Here is a 20,795-nt window from a genome sequence, read left to right as displayed (position 1 = left end):
CCAGCTGCTTAAAATTATCGCGTTAAAACTGCCAGGCTTCTCCCCTTCTTTTGATCTGACAAGGTTACGATAGCCGTATGTGCAGAATCGCGGCACCGCACCAATCTCAGGTACTTACAGTCCATTTGGATAGCATTTTAGTTTACCAGCAAGTGAACGCTGCCGTTGCCGGCCACTACGTACAAAATACGAAGATGTTGTCCGCACCAAAGGATGTACAGTCACTGCATGCTTACTGGCTTCGCATACTAGCTGACTTCGTTTTCCTGCTACTCCCAATTCTCATTCACCTCTACATTCTTTCATCCATTTTCCCAACGCAGGGTAGCAAACTCTTTTCTTCTTCCGGTTAACCTCGTTTTCTTTTTTCTTCCCCTTTACTTCTCTTTTCCTCCTCCTCCTCCTCCAACACTGCAAAGCTAGCAGAGTGTTGAACGTCGGGAATGAATGCTGGAGCCAAAACAGCATCGCTGCGCCTCAACTCGCTGATGCTAATCATCGCGGGCTGATTAATATGGATCCACTGCATCAGTAAGTTCTAGATTAACAAATTTTTATAGCAAATTTTATCAAGCAATTCATATATATTGTTACGGTGTTTGTCTGCTAGGGTTGAAAGGGTGCGTAATACGTGATGCCTACTAATAGTTGACGGTGCTGGAGACAGCGATGACGTCACCATCTTCGCCCCAGAAGGTGGCGTGCGCCGTGCCGGTGTCCGGTGGCTGCGTCTCGTTGACGAAGCCGTAGCGCTGGAACTCCGAGAACGTGCGCGTGTCGTCGATCTTGAATCTGGCGTCGGCGGCAAACTCTTGAGAGGTCATGTTGCGGATAAGCTGTGAGCAGATAAAGCGAATACACTGTGTTGTATTAGCCCGCTTTCTGTTTGTGTCGTGTTGGAATAAATCATTGCGTATCCAAAAGCGGTCAAGATTTCGCAGACCGACTAGTGACGTTGCCGAATGGCTTCCGATTGCAATAGACTGTAATTACCTGTCTGCAGTCCACAAAATTAGGATCCCCCAGGAGAGCTCTTCTGGCGTAAGCGAACTTGCACGCTTCGGCGAACCTGCGGAGAATAAGAAGATCATGAGGATTCATCATCATCAGCCTGACTACACCCACTTCAGGGCAAAGGCCTCTCCCATTTCTGTCCAATTAGACCGGTCCTTTGCCAGCTGCGGCCACCGTATCCCCGCAAACTTCTTAATCTCATCCGCCCATCTGCCGCAACCTGCTACGCTTGCTTTCTCTTGGCATCCACTCTGTTACCCTATAAAGACAATTGGTTATCTTGCTTTCGCATTACATGCCCTCCGCACGCCAATTTCTTCCTCTTGATTTCGACTAGGATGCCATTTTGCCTTCTTATTGTCTCTTAACATTACATCTATCATTTTTCTTTCCATACCTCGCTGCGTTGTCCTTAACATAAGCTGAACCCTTTTCTTTAGCCTCCACGTTTCTGCCCTATAGGTGAGTACCGGTAAGATAAAGCTGTTGTGCACTTTTCTCTTGAGGGATATTGGTAAACTGCCATTCATGATCCAAGAGAACTTTCCAAATGCTCTCCACCCCATTCTTATTCTTCTAGTTATTTTCCTCTCATGATCCGAATCAGCTGTCACTACCTGCCCTAAGTAGACGTATTCCTTTACCACTTCCAACACCTCGCTGCCAGTTATGAACTGCTGTTCCCCTTGCTAGACTGCTGTCCCCTTGCTGAACATTACTTTGGTTTTCTGCATGTTAATTTTTACACCCACCGTTCTGCTCTGTCTAAGTCATTGATCATGATTTGCAGTTCATCTCCTGAGTGACTCAGCAAGGCAATGTCATCAGCGAATTGCAGATTATTCAGGTAATCTCCATTTACTCTTATTCCCAACTGTTCCAAATTCAGGCCTCGGAATACCTCCTGTAAACAGGCGGTGAATAGCATTGGAGAGATCGTGTCTCCTTGCCTAACGCCCTTCCTTATTGGAATTTTATTGCTGACTTTATACAGGACTACGGTAGCTGTGCAGTTGCTATAGATATCTTTTAGTATTTTCACATAAGGTTCCTCTACTGCTGAGATTTACAATGAGTCAATTGCTCCAAACGGAAGCTGGCTTACGTCAGCTTTCGTTTGTCCTCAGAGTCCTTGTCAGAGGGCAGGCTTGCCAAGCGTCATTCCTGATTTCGATGCACCCTGTCAGGCCAGCAGGGACCAAAGTTTCACCGACATAAAGTGCAATGGTGATTTTAGAAAAAGCTATTTCAAAAGTACATAATTACTTTTGCAGCGAAATTACTGCCCAAGATAATTCCTTACATTAGTAATTTACTGCAGCAGGGAAGTAAGAAACAATTACGTACTACTACCAAAAATAATCAGGCTACTCTAATTTAATTACAGTAATTTAATTACTACCATCTCAGGCTTGCTTCTCAAGTCAGGACTTTCTCGTCGGCTCTCCTCTTTTTTTATAACCGTAGTAAGTCATTTCTGTTTATTTTGAGTCTATCTTAATGCGACAGCATTTAGGTTGTCGTCTTCCAAAAATCACTGGGTATCCACGTAACGAAATTTCTTGATTGGCCCAGAGGGTAGCATCATAATCAGCACCGCCGAATTTGAAAATTTGAGGACTAGAATTTTCGATTACCTTCTACCATTTTATTATACTAGCCGGATTCAACCCTCCATCTTAATTCCACTCACCAATCCCAACTAATCCGCATTATTTCACCCACTAACCTAATTTAATCCAGCAATTAATTTCCCTTAATCCATTTTCTGGAGTTGGCCTGTTGCCAAAATTTTTGGGGTCCTTTGGAATACTTGCGGGTCCGCCAACTTTTCTTTAAAAATGTGTCAAGAAGGTCCCAAGTTTTTTTTTTTTCCTATAGATTTGTCGTGCCAAAATGTACAATTACCAGTCCTTGTACAACTCCTAGCGTTGCTACCAATAAGTTGGCTGGGAGTAACGAGTAAGTAAACTAACAGAGCACTCGCATATTGCGATCAACTTCTTAGGTGCTCCGCGTTTTGCTAGGCCATATAAAGCCAACCATGACCAAGGCCTAACCTTAGGAAAGAATACATACCGATGTATGTATTTTCATTTCACCTCTCCGCTAGAATACTTGCGTCCCGCCGTATCGAAGTAGCAGGCGATTATCGGCAAATGTGAGGTGTTTCGGAAAATTACTTAATAAGCGCCTCCTAGACATTTAAGTCTCGTCGTCGTCTCTGTTGCTGCTCTATTGGCAGCTTCAACCGCTATCCAAATTGACTAATGCGAGGAGCGTTGCTACCCGTTCTGACATCGCCGTATGAGCAACCATCGATGTAAACAAAAGTGCAGTGCATGGTTTCCAACGATGTATAGAACTGCGCTTAATAGAGGCTAATTTGTCCTGACTGTTACGGAAGCGACAGCATCGCACCCACAGGGTTCCGGCAAAACCCGACTGCTAGGCGGATCAAGCGCGCTCGCCGCGGACCGATCTCTTTCAAACCTACAGACGAAATATTGCGAATCCGATCGACCAGTGAAACACGCATTCTGGAGCCCTGAAAATTAAAAACAGCTCCACACCGGCCAGGGCAAACATTCCTTACCAATGCATGTACATCATTGAGTACTGGCACCTCAAGCTGCGTTCTATTGTTGGGTATGGAGAGTCCACGCAATGAAACAGCCCTACCTCGTGTCAGTCCGTCTACAGTATGATATTGCAATGGTTACGTGACGACCCTTAGCGCCGTGTTCAGCATGGCGGTAGTTCAAAAGAGCAATGAATGATCAATGCAAATGCAGCCTTCAGTGAAATATCGGACTCGCGTAACGGTGAGTAATATACACTCAGGTGCAACATGCAAGAGCGCTAGGCTTCACCTATGCAAAGTGACCACGTCGTCCTTAAGTCGCGATCCGTCCGACGGGCGAAACGCGTCCATGATGCCTAGAATGTAGGCGAGCACTGCTCCGCTCCCTGGCGGAGGCGCCGAGAACATCGTGAGGCCACCCTGGAAGTGGGCCTTCACGGGCTCCTCCCACCGCACCGCGTAGTCACTCAGGTCCTGCAGAGTGAGCGCACCACCTGCGAGAGTGGCGGTGCAACCGAGCATGAACAATATTCGGCTCTAAAGAGGCAGAGCCCCCGATTTGGGACAGACATCAAGTCGAACAAAGATGCATTAACAGCTGAAGAACTGTTTTTACGACGAGAGCCGTTACTAGGAGACTGCCTGAACCATAAATAAAGCCAAATTCGTTTCACGGAGAAGCGCTTTGTCAGCGATCCAAGAGCGCACAAGACAAAAAGAAGAGCAAAAGAAGAGAAGGACAGAACATAAAGGGATGCCGTTGTAGCGACAAAATTGCAAGGATGAGAAGAAAAAAACTGAATCTGAAGCTTCGGGAAAAACAGCAAATCACAGAAAGCCAGAGAGAAGGGAGACTCGCGGCGAGCACTGCGAGCACGGCGGGAGACGAAGGCTGCGCCGCAGCTGCGCTGGCGAGAACACGAAGTAGGCGAACCTTCCCGTGTCCTCTCGGAGGAGGTTCGCGCTAGAAGAGCCACGCAACAACGAGAGTGGATAGACAAGCGTCCTCTTTGTAAACGAAGGTGGCGCTGCGGTCGGCAGTGAAGCGAGCTGTAGGCAAAAACGCAGCATGCCATCACTGCGCCAAGCGTCGCTGTCTTTTTAACCAACATGCGCACGTGAATATTTCAAAACGTGCGCATCCCTTATGCTTGGAAACATTTTTGCGGATGCCCGGAGAGTAGTTGTGCACTTTGTAAACATATTCACCGGAGGAAATTACCAGGAGTAGCGCTGCATGGACTTCCTTCTCCGCTCCAAGTTTGCAGCAACAACGCGGCCACGGCGGGCAGCTACGTTGACTCATTGCATGAAACTAATCGTCTGCATTCTAAACTTCTGGGCCGATAAGCACACCGAATCCCTAAGTGGAAGAAGTAGGGCGACGCGATGCATGACGCGAATTGGCCCCCTTCACATGAAAAACTTCGTGATGTACACTTCCAGCCACTTCGCTCCGAAGAACGCGGAACATTACTGGGCACATACACTTCCTGCGAATAAGGAAAATGCTATCTCTATGTCCTTGGGAAGTTTGCCGAGTGTGCAGCGAACTAAAGTCCTTTTTTTGTCCGCTGAAATAGACATTTGTGGCAGGAGTCGAGTTCTATTTCCATTGGTAATGTCTGCAAAAATGCTCTTTTTGTTCGCTTGGCTTTGGAAGGGCTGCACTGAAAGTAAAGGAAAAAACTACGCGTCGCACGCAGTACTACGTGAGTCCAGTGCTGCATCAAGCGTGGTGATTAGTGGCTTGCTATGAACGCTGAAGACGACTGTCAGCACCTGCTTGGTCTTTGCGGGAAGAGATACTGGGCACGTCGTCCGGGTGACTGGCATTTGAAAACGCGCCACGGCGGCGGCCTGTCGCTTTCGCCCCTACCTGACCGCGATTAACTTAGGAAACTTCTGCCGCTTCCTCTGTTCTGCCTTGCGGCTGAACCAGCCGCACCGCAACTCGTCGGGATATCGCGAATTATGGTCAAAAACAGGCAAGCGTGGCACACGCAAGGCGGACGGCTCCGCCTTTGGCTTATGCAAGCGCCACCGCAACTCCGTTACGTCACGACCTGACGTTCCTATATGCACCTTTCTAATATCGGCTGCCGGAGCGCTGCCATATTGCTTGCTGGGCTGTGGTGTGCTCCTGACGTAAGCACACAGGAAGCGGCCGCCGAACGGGTTTGCTACAGCCCAAAGGGGAGGTTTTCGGCATCCTCCTCGCCCGATGAAAAGGCCTATAGGAAGAGTTGAGGATATTAACATGAAGTGACTGCAGCCTGAGCGCTGCGCAATTCTTGACGTTTTGCGACAGATAATAATTGGTTTTTTTGGGGGGGGAAAGGAAATGGCACAGTATCTGTCTCATATATCGTTGGACACCTGAACCGCGCCGTATGGGAAGGGCTAAGGGAGGGAGTGAAAGAAGAAGGAAGAAATAGGTGCCGTAGTGGAGGGCTCCGGAATAATTTCGACCACCTGGGGATCTTTAACGTGCACTGACATCGCACAGCACACGGGCGCCTTAGCGTTTTTCCCCCATAAAAACGCAGCCGCCGCGGTCGGGTTCGAACCCGGGAACTCCGGATCAGTAGTCGAGCGCCCTAACCACTGAGCCACCGCGGCGGGGCGACGTTTTGCGACAGAAAGACGCGTTGGTGTCGTCGCCTTCCTACGAGTTCGTCGCACTGCCGCACCGTCGGCGCGATCGTTGCGAACGGCACAGGCAGCAACCAATAGGATTTCAAGGGAGGCTGTCTGCTCGTAGATGCGTATCTGTTAACGAGCGCAAAAAACTCTAAAATATTTTATCGAGCATAAAAATGCGCGACAACTCCACAGAATTAGTCACGATTATAAAATAAACTTATAAACTTCGACATTTATATTCGTCAAAGCGTTTCTTGCCTATATGAAAAGTCGCTCACGCCGCGCCGACTAAAATATTAGGATGTGAAATAACGGCTGCGATTGGCGTCGCTGCTACAATTCGAATGGGTCGTATTTTTTCGTGCTCGTAACACCATGTGAAACAGCCTTCAGAGTTAAGCCGTAGCCGCCGCCTCGTCATGATAACAGCGACCAATGATGGCTGTGGTAGAATGTTTCATCTAAGCCATAGCCTCGTTAGTCTGCTTTTAGGGCGCAGCGGGCATTCAGTTGAGACAGGGTCCCTCCGTTCGGCACTACGTGTTACGTATGCGGTCGCCCACAAATGTCGCAGGAGCTGCGCTCAAAAACTGCTTTACCGTGAAGCGGTTAATCTTCGGCCAATTTTTTGTTTCCTGCGCTACCTCTCAAAGTGAAAACAATTTTCGTAATCTCTCTCAGGAGTATCTTGCCTTAGAAACGTTTACTTGCGCGTCCTGTTTAAGAACGGCTGCGCGTTGATGCTCGTGGTTGGAGCCTTCGCACTTGGTGGCGTCAGTTGAACCAACTGTAGGCCTCAGCCCTGCTGCTTCAACGGCGAAATTTGCATGTGTAACGGTGGCTGCATGGAGAAAGAAAAGGTACACGGACCTGTCGACTGATGTAGTCGAGCCTCAATAAGTAAATCGTGTGAATACAAGTGAAAGAATCGAGAGGTTGAGAGACTTGCGCCGAAGCGACGACGACGGCTGCGTGAAGAGGCCAGACCTCCTTTCACCATCGTCATCGTAAGCCTGACTTCGCCCTCTGCAGGACAAAGACCGCTCCCATATCTCTCCGACTAACCCTCCGCTGTGCCAGCCCCAGCCACCTTGTCATCACAAACTTCATCTCACCCCATTGGTCCCTGTCGAGTGCCCCGCGCGAAAAGAATTTGCGGACGATAGACAGCAGCCACCCGGCTCTTCAAACTGCACTGAACGCAGCAGTGCACACTGAATGAGTTTCGTACTCGCTACGTAAGCTGTAGCGGCGATAAAGGCACTACTTTTTATGCTTAGACGCGGCGACGCGACCAAACCATTGGAACGCTTTGTCAGTTGTTGGAGGACGCCCTATTTAGCGCCTCTCTAAAAGCAATTGTGAACAATTTTGTTCCTGAGAAGAGGTGAGAGCACGAAAGGCTTCAGGGGCTGGCACAGCAGGCTGCGTTATTTCGAATAACGTTTTTACCAACGTGATTATAGCGACCCCCTTTTAGTCATTGTGGTGACCCATTATTTGGTAACGCGTGCGACGATCATGTGCGAAATGTGCGTTCCCTGCCAGTTCGATGTTAACTTCACCTCAGTTTCAGCATGGCCTTTTCACACCAGCTTTGGTTCTATTAAGACAAAAGGCTATCCAAAGAAGAATTGCACGTTTATAGTTCATCTTTATAATTAAATAATATATTTATGTTCTTGGCTGCCTTTTGCTTTTCTGTTGAATCGAGCCCACTTACTACAGCAAAAAAAAAAAAAATAATACAACTGACTGTCCCCCAAAGTCCTTTTTTAAAGCATCCAAAGGGACAAGAAACCCGCACGATCGACGACGTGCACTTACCATTATCCTGGACCTGCTGCACAAGCTTCTCGGCGAACTCTCCGTTGTAGAAGTAGTCCGGCCCATTCTCGGCGATCGCCTCTAGCGTGTTTGCAAGATCTTTCTGGGTCACCAGTTCCCCTTCGGCCAGTAGCTCGCCCGTTTCAGGGTCCGAGAAGACTCTCCTGCGTACGATAATCATGCATATCCGCTCAAGCCTGTAGGCCGCCCATATCTGCACGGCCGCAAATGACTGCTTGCCACATATCAGCATTAAACACCAGGCTACTATGTGAATGGGAGTGAGGCACTATTTGCCAGTCTTGGAGTAATCTTGACGAACAAAGACATTTGCACAAGATGAGACCAAGGAACTCGCTAAACCATTTCGCAAAACTGCTGAAAAAGTCACTCGGGATGTCATCTCAATCAAGTGCTTTTTTCAAATTTAAGCTAAGAAAATTATACCAACATCAGGAAATCGGAGGCGTTCTATACAGCGGGCAAGTTGCAGGAGTCGGTAAGGATGCCGTAATATTTAGTACAGATTAAAAAGAAAAAATTATATTTATATTTTATATGTTAGCAGAAGTGGCTTTTTGTTGTGGCAATAGTTCGGAGGGTGCAGTTTTATTGACAGAAATCTCTTCTGGGTGTTTCCAAAATCTGCGTGAAATGTTCTTCAGAAAGCTTGGAAAAGTTACACTGCAATAATTATCTTTGGCATGTTGCGTAGTTTGCTTGAGCTTCTCGACAGCACTTCTTGATATATTTTTCATCTCTCTTCCGACTTTTATTTTGATATTGTTGCATAGAGTCCTTTTTACATTACACCGCGCATGAATAACGTTCCTTGTAATCCAAGGGATATTATTCGCGGCACATTTGACCTTTAGCGGGATGAACTTAGTCACACAATCATGCATTGTGTGTGCAAAATTACGGCAAAGAGCATCTATGCCTGCAAATTTGTCAGAGGCCATTTCGGAAAAGTGTCAAATTCACGCGCTAGATTGGTTAGGATTCGTGCGTAATTTGTATTGCGTAATTATTTATACTCGTGGAAACGCATTCATTTGTTATGATGCACTCAAAAAGTAATTGACAAAGTGGTGTGCTGCGATCCGAGATGCCTTAATGATATTTGTTACACCACAGTGCACTGAGAAACGATCACTGATCATTATCAAATCAAGAACGTTTTGTGCGGAGCCTTGTATGCGTGTATAATCTAGAACTATTAGATGAAGGTTAAAAATTATTATCAAATTAATTACCACACCTGATATTACTGAGGAGTGATGCGTGGTGGGCCAGTCAATGTCTGGTAGGCTAAAATCACCTATGAGGATGATTCAGGAGATACATTGTTGGAGGAAATTTCGAACTGCCGATATGCATTCGTGACCGGAGAATGGGCTTCGGTAGAAGATGCCAATGATAATATTAGTATTGTCACGGAATAGAAGACGACAAAGTTAGCAGTGGCGCGGCACGGAGCGCTCGCGCTAGGCCCACCTCCATTAAATCATTCCATCGCGATCTGTTATGTAGTACTGTTATGTAGTGTTGCAAATGACAGTGCAAAAACTGCTTCCATACCACACGACAAACGCAATGCGTTATTTTTCTCTCATGAGCCACGACGCCTTTACAGGGAGCTCGATCTTTCATGACGATTGCGTAGTTTGGTGAACAATATCTTTATTGTAGATATCCCGGGAGAGCGGCCTTTCAGTAATTTCGACCATATCTGGTTCCTGTTCAATCTGCACGTTCTCGAGGGTTACTACTTAATTTATAACATCGCTTGCGTTTGGCAGTGATCTCTCCCTTGATTGTGCTTTCTGTCAAGTTATTGCAGGGCTTATATTTTGTCGTTTTCTTCAATAGGCATTCGGTCTTGCTTTTCGTAATCCTATATATAGGCGCAATTTTTAATTAATGACATGTAGAGGACAAAGAATATCAGTTCTTTTCGTGTTATTTTTTCGCACTTGCCCAAAGTTTTTTTTTTCGCGAATTCTACCGACAGTCACAGCTGCACTGAACCCTACACAGCAGCATTTGCATCCCCATTGTTTACGTTTTGACCACATCCCTTCGTACGCCTGCTTTCATTTTCCCCGTCTATGAGCAAGCAACAGACGGGAAGGAAAGTGCACACTGCGGAGCGAGAGTATGCGCGCACCTGATGTGTTCCTCCATCTTGGGGTCGGCTTTTCGTGGCTCCCGGAGGGCGTTCGCCAGGTGCGCCCCCATGGGAAAGCCGTACCTGGCGAGCCGAATGGCGTCCGTGAAGAGCTCCTTCCAGGGCAGCGAGCCTTTCAAGTGACGGTGCAACGCCTCGTATCCCCGAAGCTCACCCGGCACGCCCACCGCCAGGCCGCCTGCAGAGTTTCAACAAGCAGATCAGGACTTTGCGCGGACTCGATTTCACGACACGTTTTAGTCTACGTTACGTAAACCGAGCTTTTACAGCTTGGCCTTTTACCCAATATCCCTCGACGACAAGGAAGGTCTGAGATATAACTTTTCGTTATATTTTCCTTTCCCGCTTTATTGACGAGATATAGACTAATCGCAATCCACGGTTGCCTGGATTGTCAGGTGAAATTTCTTGAACATGCTATTCTGCGTTTTCTATAAATGAAAACAGAATTGAATGTCTAGCTTCCAGTTTTCCTAAAATTGTTACGGCCTCTTTGCATGAGCCTCGAATTAATTAACCATTCAATCAATAAAAAATCATTCATTCATTCATTCAATTAAAATAAGTAAATAAATAAATCAGTCAGTCGGTTAGTCAGTCAATAAATCAATCAGTCTGTCTATCAATCGATCAATCAGTCAGTCGGTTAGTCATTCAGTCAATAAATCAGTCAGTTCGTCAGTCGTCACTCAATCAATCCAATCAAGCAACCAACCAGCCAACCAAGCAACAAACCAGTCAATAAATCTTCCAAATGTAATATATTTAACACTACATTTATGAAGACAACTTTATTTAGAGGACAAGAGAGGTCCGCTTGAGGGATTATTATCTGGCCCTCTACTAGGCACTCGGAAAAGGGGGAGAGGAAAAGAGGGTTGTGATGGATGACGCCGTGCACAGAATAGAGGAGCTAGCGTGTGCATGCACTGCACAATGTCCAAGTATTTATGCCATGCCAATCCCGGCGAAGCGAGCTAACCTCACCCCAGAGGCTTTTTTGTTTCTCCTCGACGAACATGTCCCTCGAGGCAGCGGCCGGGGCCATTTCGCGGGCGATGAGCGCCTGCGCTTCCTGGCTGGACCTAAACGAGAGAAAGACAGCAATGCATCCCACTGCGTTCAGTTCGGCCGGGCAACGTCATTTTAATTTTTTTTCTCCTGCCCACTCTACTCTTCGTGTCCCCCAATTGGACACGTTACCACAGTTCAAGTGAGCTGCGTTTGCCGTGAGAGATTACCAGCGGTCAGGTCGCCAAGCGCATCAAAAACTGCAAGCGCTTCCCGAAAACATAGCCGACTTATGTGAGCGCAATACTTTTGACAGCTTGCTGCCCGGCCAGGCACTGGACGACACGTGGTGGCAGCGGGCGCGTCTACACGCCTCGTAGAACTGCGACTGAGGACACAAGCAAGGCTTATTCTGCCTTCTATACGTTACCCATCAATTTACTGCCGATTGTCTTCTAATTTAGACTTTCGCGTTTGTAAGCGGCTTTAAACTTGTGTTTTGTTCGCTGTGTTGAGGAAAGAAAGTTTCAAACTATATCTTGACGTGGTCGAGAAAAAGCCGTGGACAATCGTCGAGGAGGCTCAAGTGCTGGCGAAACTAATTCGTTATTAACCTGCTAAAATCAAAAGAACTCTAACCAACCGCAACCTCCGGTTGCGACGCATTGAGACGCATTGAGACCGCGACGCATTGAGACCGGTGCCGCATCTCCTTCGGGGGTCCATGGGTTAAACACCATTAAGCAACTGTTTTCGTGCATGGTAATCCATACTGTTGTTTTAAGCCAACAGCCACCGAAACCGAGGAGTATAGGGGATATCTTATTTTTTTAATTTGTAGTATATCATCAATGGCAGATTAATGAAAGCAGAAGAAAAAAAAGACAACCACATGCCGCCGCTGGGATCTTAACCCACGACCTCCGAATTTCGCGTCCGGTGCTCCACCAACAGAGCTACGGCGACGGCTGTCCAGTCTGCTGCTTTCGGGGGTGTTTATGTGTAGTGTAAGCTAACTGGCGAACACTCTCAAGGTTAGCTTACACTACACAAATACCCCCAAAAGCAGCAGATTGAACAGCCGCCGCCGTAGAGCTGTTGGTAGAGCACCGGATGCGAAATTCGGAGGTCGTGGGTTAAGATCCCAGCGGCGGCATGTGGTTGTTTTTTTTTCTTCTGCTTTCATTAATCTGCCATTGATGATATACTACAAATTGAAAAAGAAAAAGGCATCCCCTATACTCCTCGGTTTCGGTGGCTGTTGGCTTCCGTCATTTATGCCATGACGAGCATCTCTTTTTCCCTTCACTTCTATCCATATTGCAGTTGGTCACACGGGGCAAACTATGGGCACATATATTATTAAGGGCTGTCAGCGACCTGGTTATGCTCTTCGGTGTAGTTTAAATGTGCCGCAAGTTTATAAAAAGCTTCCTTTGCGACTACCCTAGTTTAGTCGAAATCTCTCCGAGATACGTCGAGCAAACGATACCAAAATCAGTTCACAAAAGTTTTTTCTCCGAACCGGAGAAAATTCAAACTACGCATTCAGCCCGAAGCGTGGTTGCTAAGGGTCGCACCGGCTGTGTGCATCTACGCCATTTCTGCGATCTGACGAGCTGCAACAATCGACCATCCTGCATACACGTAGCTGCTCCACACCGCTTTAGTCCTCACTGAAGGGGAAATCGAATCGGTGTCTTCATGCGAGAGCTTTTTCTATCCGAGGACGGCTAGATTCACTATCAGTTTCAGCTTATGAGGCAGATATCTGCGGCAAATGATTACGCCTACTGATCTCTGTTTCCAACCAAACTACTTCGCACTCTATATGCTGCCACCATCGACAGTGGTTTTAACGAAAAAGGAGCAAGTGGACGCAAGTTTCAGTTACAAACGCACCGCGAGTAGACTGTAGCTATGAAGCCTCCGCCGATGCCCATGGAGTGAGGGATGACGACACCCATGCACAGCAGGGTGGCGATGGCGGCGTCCACGGTCTTTCCGCCCTTGCGGAAGATTCGTCTGAATAAAAGAAAGAATTGCAGTGCTATCAGAACAAACCGCACTTTCCCTGTTTATACCACGTGCGTGTCAGAACACTTGAGAGCGGCCTACAGAATTTTTTTTTAGGTTTATGAGACAAATTCCGGAAAACAACCTGACGGCGACTTTTCAGGAGTTGATCTTCAGTAATCTGTGCGCTGCATGACTAAAAGTCATCTGCTATGGCAAGCGCGTGGAACAATCACGTCAACGAAGACAAAATCATTTTTTATTGTTAGGCTGAAGTTGTGTCTGTTCTTTGCGGGGAAAACAAGCACCCAACAGGAAACACGCTGAAACCAGGGATGGCCATATATCATTTAGAAAACTGTCCACCGTATTACTGAGTAAACATATATGGAAAATGCTCTTGACTACGGCCAGTACTCATGCACGTCAGAGCACTACACAGAGGAGTAAAATATTTTCTCGTTCGGGAAGCTTGCGCCCTACATCCTTTCATTCTGTCAAACGAACAATGAGGAAGCGTTAGGATTTATGAAACTACAGCATGCATGCGCAAAGGTAACTCCTGTTAGCCAGCATTACTAAAATCGTCTCTTATAAATTACATTAAATTCCTTGGTCTTTGCAAATTTGGGTTTAAGGGGAGGCCCGCTGCTCCCATCATACCTGGCCACCGTCGTGCATGGCGCAGCGTCGGTGGAGACAGCCCAGGTGCTGAAGTTGCCAAGGGCCGATGCTGAAGGAGTGACCTCGACCTCGGCGGGGCCGGGAAGGCAGCGTATGCGTAGCCAGTCCTTCGCGTAGAGTGTGATCAGCACGCTGGCCGTGCTCACGACGGCCACGCCCACCAGAAGCACGCAGCAGAGCACGACCGGCTTCGAGATCAAAGCGCTACTGCAATGCAGACAAGAAAAAAAAAAGAAAGGCGTAAGGAGCGCACGACAGCCTTTGCTCGCACTACTACGGGTGCTCGTCTCAGGGCACACCTTGAGTTGACAGAATGGTTTGAGTGAAAAGAAGAGCGCATTTATGAAAATCGGCGCATTTCAAAGAGACACGGACGACATATTCGGCCCTTTTTTTTTCTTAGTAAAATCCAATTCTATTTCACCTTTCAGCTGTGTTGACATTTTCCCGGCAGCGAAAGACGCATTTATGACGGCGTTGCCTAACCTCTGGGATCTGAGAACTATTGGGTTGACACACCGCACTTTACTTGAGGCATCGATCAGTGATGGCGACACCTGTATTTCGGTTTTTACTTTTTTTTCTGCCTTGTAAAACCTACTATTTCAGTGACAGCCGTGTCTCTGTCGTTAGAATGCGACAATCTGCCGATACCGGCCAACTTCAATTTGTCATCGGTATATCCATTAACGCACGATCCTTGCGTAGATGAGACCGACCACCAGCTGATTTCCGTTACCATCTGCTCGACATCTGCGAGTGCACAGTCTTCGTGAAAAGTTTACCGGCCAGGTCCATTAGAGCAGCAGATGGCGCGTCAGATCGGGAGCGCTGTAGTCGCCAGCCATCGCCGGTTGCGCAGCTGTAGAGGGTGAGGAGCTCCTGATATGCCTTTGCGGCTGATACCGAAACCATATGATGGCAGGTGGGGGTTGCCTTGAGTCTCATTAGTATACAAGAAGACAGTATTTATCATCTTGTTGGCACCAAAATGAATTGAATGCCTGAGTCTTCCTGAGTTCTCATTTTTTTTTCTTCCATAGCGCGTAGTTCATTGCTGTTAGGCATTGAGGAAAATATGACAGTTCAACAGCGCAAACGAACAGGACAGAGTAGGAGAAGGGACAAACAGACCGGCGCCGACTCAGCGCCAGCATGTGTGTCCCTTCTCCCACCTGCTTGCTTGCGCTGTTCAACTGTGATGAATCGTTACCAACCCTCTTAATCTTCCATTCTTTTCTGAAGAAATTGGGGGGGGGGGGGGGGGGGGTTGACTTTGACCCAGGCTTCAATGAGCGATAAAAATTACCGTGGACGCATACTGCCCGGCGCAGTATGCGTTCGGCGCAGTGCGGCGGCCTCGGCACCAGGAATACGTCAGATGACACCCGCATGCAGTGCGCCACTGTTCGGAACTCGGAGAGGAGAGGGGGGGGGGGGGGAGCAGTCACTGTTGTCCCCAACAATACAATGGCCTACCACCGCCCTTTGCACAAGCAGCGTTTCATACGAGTCCCCCTTCCTTAACAGAGGTAAATTGCATCAATCCGTTCGCGCATAATTCGAACTTGCGGATTATTCGAATTGACGTCCTGCTTTTATCAGCACGATGTGCAACAAGAGAAGCGCACTCAGGCTCCGTTTCATTAACAGTTGGTAGCGGCTAAGCGTAGATAGCGGGGCTAGTCGGTTCTGGGTAAAATTATGAGACATCATTGCAGCGTACAGAAACACACGGGCAAAGAGAGTAGACACAACGGACGCCGGACTTCAACTGAGGTCTATTCCACAAAACAGGCTTTTTATGTGCAAAGGGGTACTAGTGACCCCTGGAGCTGAAGGGGTCATTTGTACCCGTTTGCACATAAAAAGCCTGTTTTGTGGAATAGACCTCAGTTGAAGTCCGGCGTTCGTTGTGTCTACTCTCTTTGCCCGTGTGTTTCTGTACGCTGCAATGATGTCTCATAATTATACTCCGTAGTGATTTGAGCAAATTTCCGATCCTCTTATAATTCAAGTCATCGAGTTTCGACCGCAGCTGTAACCGTCACATGCAACCCAGTCAAAATACTTCCTCGTTCAGCGTTAAATAAATTTAGGAAGAAAGGCCAGCTTCTACAGATTCATATTACTTTGATTTTCTTCTTTTTAGGCGATGGTAAGTTTGCGTCATTAGAGCAGGCAGCATTCTGTTTGTTTCACACCACGCGCACTTTGCGCAAAAATTTTCATGGAATGCTTCCTTGCAATATCCCGTAATGTGGGCGTTACGTAAGATTTCGGTATTAAACACAGAGCTCCGTAATTCGCGGGCTACAACACGAAACACGCGCTTTAATACAGTCTAATGAAGTGGCCTTAAGACCGAGAACTTTCCAAACAGCGTTACGTCTCTGTTGCACGTTTAAAGTTTCAGGTGCCGTCATATGATAGAGGTCCCCCTCAACTTCTCGCAGTCTCCTGATTCTAAAATTAGTCGATGTTCTTGACTATACGTCCACTTCCCGCATGACTTATAGAGCTAAGAGTTTCGAATTGTCAGAGACGGCTGCGAGAAATATGGAACGTTGTTATATCTGTGCGATGCTAAGCTACTTATTATATGAACGACCAGTGCGAAGCTCAACGAGATCCGTACGAGACGAAGAAGGGACTACCTCTTGAATTTAAAACGTTTCCGAAATATGTGATCACGGTGGCTGTTCTGTAGGTTTTGCATTACAGAGCATACCAGCCATTACGAGTTTAACCTACAATTCGCTGTTCTGAATATACAGCTCTATGGCTCTTATACCCGTTGTGGTTTGTCAGTCACAGCCTAACGTCATCGCTATTATGCTGGATTGGTTCCATGTCAAGGCAACAGAGTTGCCATTAAAGAGGTCCTGCAACACTTTTAAGCACGTTAAATAAAGGCGCCTATTCTTTAGACCATGTTGTCATGAACATCTGGCTCGAATGGTACACCTCTGAATGGACCAAAAGGAGTAGACATCGAAAAGCCAGTTTTTAAAGTTGCTTCTTGCTTCGTTTGGTATTTCAAAATGCGTGCTTTGTTTGTGTAGCGCGTGCACGTGAATGGGCTTCAAGATGGCAATCCGTCGGGTGCCTTCAGGCGTCGCATGACTGGTGTGGGCCCGCTACAGTGGAACAGTATCTAAAATAACAACGAGTAAAGGAGCGCCCGCCCTGCTTCGGTTGCCCAGCAAATCACGAGTTCCATGTCTGGAAGTCGCTGCGCCGCGAGATAAACAAATGAAAAAGGGCTAAAAAGAACGACATGATTGCGACAAATGGCGTTGCAATGGGTGAGGCTGGAGGAGAGGCACCGATGCTACGCAACTTTTTTTTTTTTTGGTAATGAACCGAAAGCTGCAAAGGCAAAATAAGCCTCGAGGCAACCCTCTGTTCATACGCAGAAGAATATAGTTCCTGGTCTCCTTTGATAGCTTCCTCTGAAAGCACAGGATATTGGTAATATTGGTTATTTAGGCCATATCTCTAGCATAACTGGCTCGTTTTCAACGTTACACGATAGAGGAAAGGCAGGAAAATGGGATTGTCGACAACAAAAGACAAAATGGGCAACGGTCGAGGCGGAGCCTCACTCCGCTAGCCAACGCTTCGACAAGACTTCTCTTCATCTGGGGCTAGACGAAGACAAGTCTTCTTGTCAAAATGGAAAAAGCACAAAAACAAGATTTTAGCTGACTGAGACTGAACGTTAGCGCACTTGATCTTCACCTGGTGGTTCGAAGATCGTTGCGTAGAAGTTCTAATGAACCCACCCCGCATTTCTTCTGCAGAGCCTAATCTTTTGGCGTTCTTGTTTTCACGTTCTAGTTATCCTGGTCGAGTTTCATTTCACGCTGATAGTGAGCGAGAAGTAACAGTGAAATGGAGTAACTCTTAATTTATGCGTCTAAAGAGGTTATGTATAACTTTATAAATAATATTAAGGGAAAGGAAATATTGCCTCGACGACAAGCATTGCGAATACATGTTGAGTATTTCAATATCATCAGGTATCTTATGTCATAATGCACCCTTGCGTGCCAAACTTACTTCGCAAAAGACGAAAGCATCTATTTGATGCCAAATCACACTGGAATGCGGGGCGTCATTGAATGCATATGCCAAGCTCGACTGATATGACATATACGTTAAACACGCTGCCGCTGTTGTTCATGTAGTACATTGACTTCGCCTAGAAAGCTGCTTCTTTCCTCAGGGGTTGTAAACAGCTGGCCCGGGAATACAGTGACTTTGTTGTGTTGATAAAAAGTGTTCATTTCTTTTTTTTGCGGAATAGCTCATCAACTTTTTTAGCTCAGAAACTTTTTTTATGACGCTTAGCTGCATTTCTGTGGTATATTTTAACCACTCCCCTCTGCAATGCCGTAATTTTCGGGCTATTGTCCACACGGAGTCTATAGTCCGTAGGGGAAAATTTTGACCTAAAAGAAAAATATTTTGCTTTGATAGTCTGCACAGTGTGTATAGTCCACGGGGACGAATTGCGGCTGGAAACAAGTTTCTTAGATTGTCCGCTGATTCTTCAGATTTCCTTTAGGCGTTTCAGGGAAGCAGTCGACATCCGTGCACTTTATTCATCGATGTCAAATTCTTTCTCCCTTGCTCGGTTCGACTTGACTGCTTGCGCACGCTCCACTTCCCTGAGCTCGAGTGCTGCCGGGAAGGCTCTTACTCTTATCGTAACAACCGCAGCTTTTTTTCAAGAGCTACGACGCCTCTGGTGTTATTCATCAAGGTTTCTCGCATGTGCACAGAAATCCAAGCACTGGAAGGCAGCCATTCTTAGTGCTGCCAGCAGCATCGGCTCGTATATCGAAGCTGACTGCATATCGGGGCGAATTTCGCTCAGTGTTGGCGGTAACGCGTTACAAGTAACGGCGTTACTAGAAACGCGTTACTTTTTGGTAGCTTAGTAACGTACTGGTTACCATGGCGTTAACTTTTTTCGGTAACGTGAGGTGTCGCGTTACTAGTTACTTTTTATTCCAATCGTACCCTCCCTCCGCACCTTTTTTTTTCAAAAAAAAAAAAGCGCACAGCTCCTAAAGTGATGTTGCAAATAAACAAAATTTAGAGGTGCTCTCGACGGCCCTTGTTGCATGCCAGAAAACACGTGCCCTTGACGACGCGCCCAACTAAAAAAAAAAAAGACGGAATACCCATAAAGTACGAAACACGTGCACGAACTCGCATTCGCACACTTGTCTTCACCTCCTTCCTTTCCAAACCACTCACACACACAATTCTCTAAAGAGTGGAAGCATGCCAAGCATTTTTAAACATCACATTTTTCAAAGTTCCTGTAAATTCGTTGAGATTTCAGCAATGTTTTCTTTGCGAAGTTAGAATTGACGATGAAGTGCCATTTTGGGTTTAATACCGCATGAAAAAAAAAATGGCTTCATCTTGTGCCACAGAGTAACAGGCAACTTTAGGTTGCTATAACATTGCTAAGCTCCTGCAAATTTGTTCGAAGTATTCTCATTAATTAAATATTTCGGGTAAAATCATTGTTTAGGCTGGAAGTTTTATGTGGAATATGAGTTTTATGAAATTGTTATCATGAGTTCTTGCAGCGAAGACGCACTAATTAAAATTTATGGCATGGAGTAACGGCGAAGTAACGTGAAGCACTTTTTTCCGGTAGCGGTAATGGTAACTCGTTACATTTTTGTAGGTAACGTAGGGTGGTAACGCGTTCTTTTTTTTTCTAGCGTAACGAGTAACGTACTGAGTTACTTTGTTTCGGTAACGCCTCCAACAGTGATTTCGCTATGTGATTTGAGCACGGCAAAATGTCGCAGCCGCAGTCGGGCCCATTTTTGTTTTCATTTTGACAGCCACACTAAGCTTTCTCGTGTATGACAAATGATCTTAAAAAAACGAAGTAATCTATAGTCCTCACCCATAGATAGTCAGTCCGCACCACGCGAAATTTCTGCTTTTAAACATGTATAGTCCGCGGACTATAGTCCGGAAATTACGATAACTAAATAAATAATCCCGTACAAAACACTTATCAGAGTACTGGCAGGAAAAGCAGCATGCGACACAGCACATGGTGGGTGAAAAAACCGATCCGTTATATCTTTGAAAGTTTATGCTCTCACGTGCTAGCTCATGGGGTATACCTTTATGGCAATCACTTTTCAATTATTTTTCTTCGTACCCAATGAAGAGATCTTGACTCGCGTCCTCTTCTGTGTCGTTTTATTGCATATATTTCCCCGTCCGAACTGACAGCTTTTCGTGGACAAAGAACTTTGTAGAGCCCCTCTGCTGCTTTCATCTTTGCAGTCTCTTGAGCTTCCGTTTCCAACCGACAGTAGTTTAATACTGAAATGCGTTTTGCATGTAAAATATTCAGTTTTCATGTAGCCCTACCCGCAATCTGAGATCTTCGTGGCCGTCGGTGTGAAGTTTCGGTGGCTGCCAGATGTTCCTTGCGGTGTCAGAAGATGAAGATCTTCGTTAAGAACCTCAGGGAACTTTTCCATCGTTGCGAGTAGTGTGCTCGGTTATGTAGTTTGGATGCTGAGAAATAAGTAAAAGAGATTAAAGAGCGAAATATGGTGTTTACTTCTGCCCTTGGTTTGCAGCAGTCTCTTATTTAGGTGTGATCCAGGCATATCTTAGCATTCAGCCAGTGTTGAAGCAAAGGCGTTTCCGCTAAAGGGAAGCATTAAAAATGCGTAGGGACGTATCGCACAATTGCTCTGAAGTATTTGTTTGGTTCAGTATTTTACCGAACAGATTTTAAAAAATAATGACGGAGGAAATGACACA

At 46.5% G+C, this 20,795-nt stretch overlaps 1 protein-coding gene across 10 annotated transcripts in view; it reads right to left on the bottom strand.

The window, feature by feature from the left end:
- LOC144120451 (scoloptoxin SSD14-like) overlaps positions 1–20,795 on the bottom strand; it is a 136,106-nt gene that overhangs the window by 6,410 nt on the left and 108,901 nt on the right. For 8 of the 10 annotated variants that reach the window (XM_077652848.1, XM_077652855.1, XM_077652849.1 and 5 more), the window contains 8 exons: positions 13,953–14,180; positions 13,176–13,298; positions 11,250–11,347; positions 10,242–10,440; positions 8,072–8,235; positions 3,888–4,092; positions 994–1,069; positions 643–836 (listed from right to left, as the gene is read on the bottom strand). In XM_077652848.1, the coding sequence (XP_077508974.1) occupies positions 643–836; positions 994–1,069; positions 3,888–4,092; positions 8,072–8,235; positions 10,242–10,440; positions 11,250–11,347; positions 13,176–13,298; positions 13,953–14,180 (1,287 nt within the window). Of the gene's footprint in view, positions 1–642; positions 837–993; positions 1,070–3,887; positions 4,093–8,071; positions 8,236–10,241; positions 10,441–11,249; positions 11,348–13,175; positions 13,299–13,952; positions 14,181–20,393; positions 20,544–20,795 lie in introns of all 10 variants that reach the window. The other 2 variants (XM_077652853.1, XM_077652851.1) reach the window with 1 other exon arrangement.

This window comes from Amblyomma americanum, chromosome 2 (genome assembly GCF_052857255.1).
Source record: "Amblyomma americanum isolate KBUSLIRL-KWMA chromosome 2, ASM5285725v1, whole genome shotgun sequence".
In the NCBI taxonomy this organism is placed as follows: domain Eukaryota; kingdom Metazoa; phylum Arthropoda; class Arachnida; order Ixodida; family Ixodidae; genus Amblyomma; species Amblyomma americanum.
This window is presented reverse-complemented; position numbering and strand designations above follow the sequence as displayed.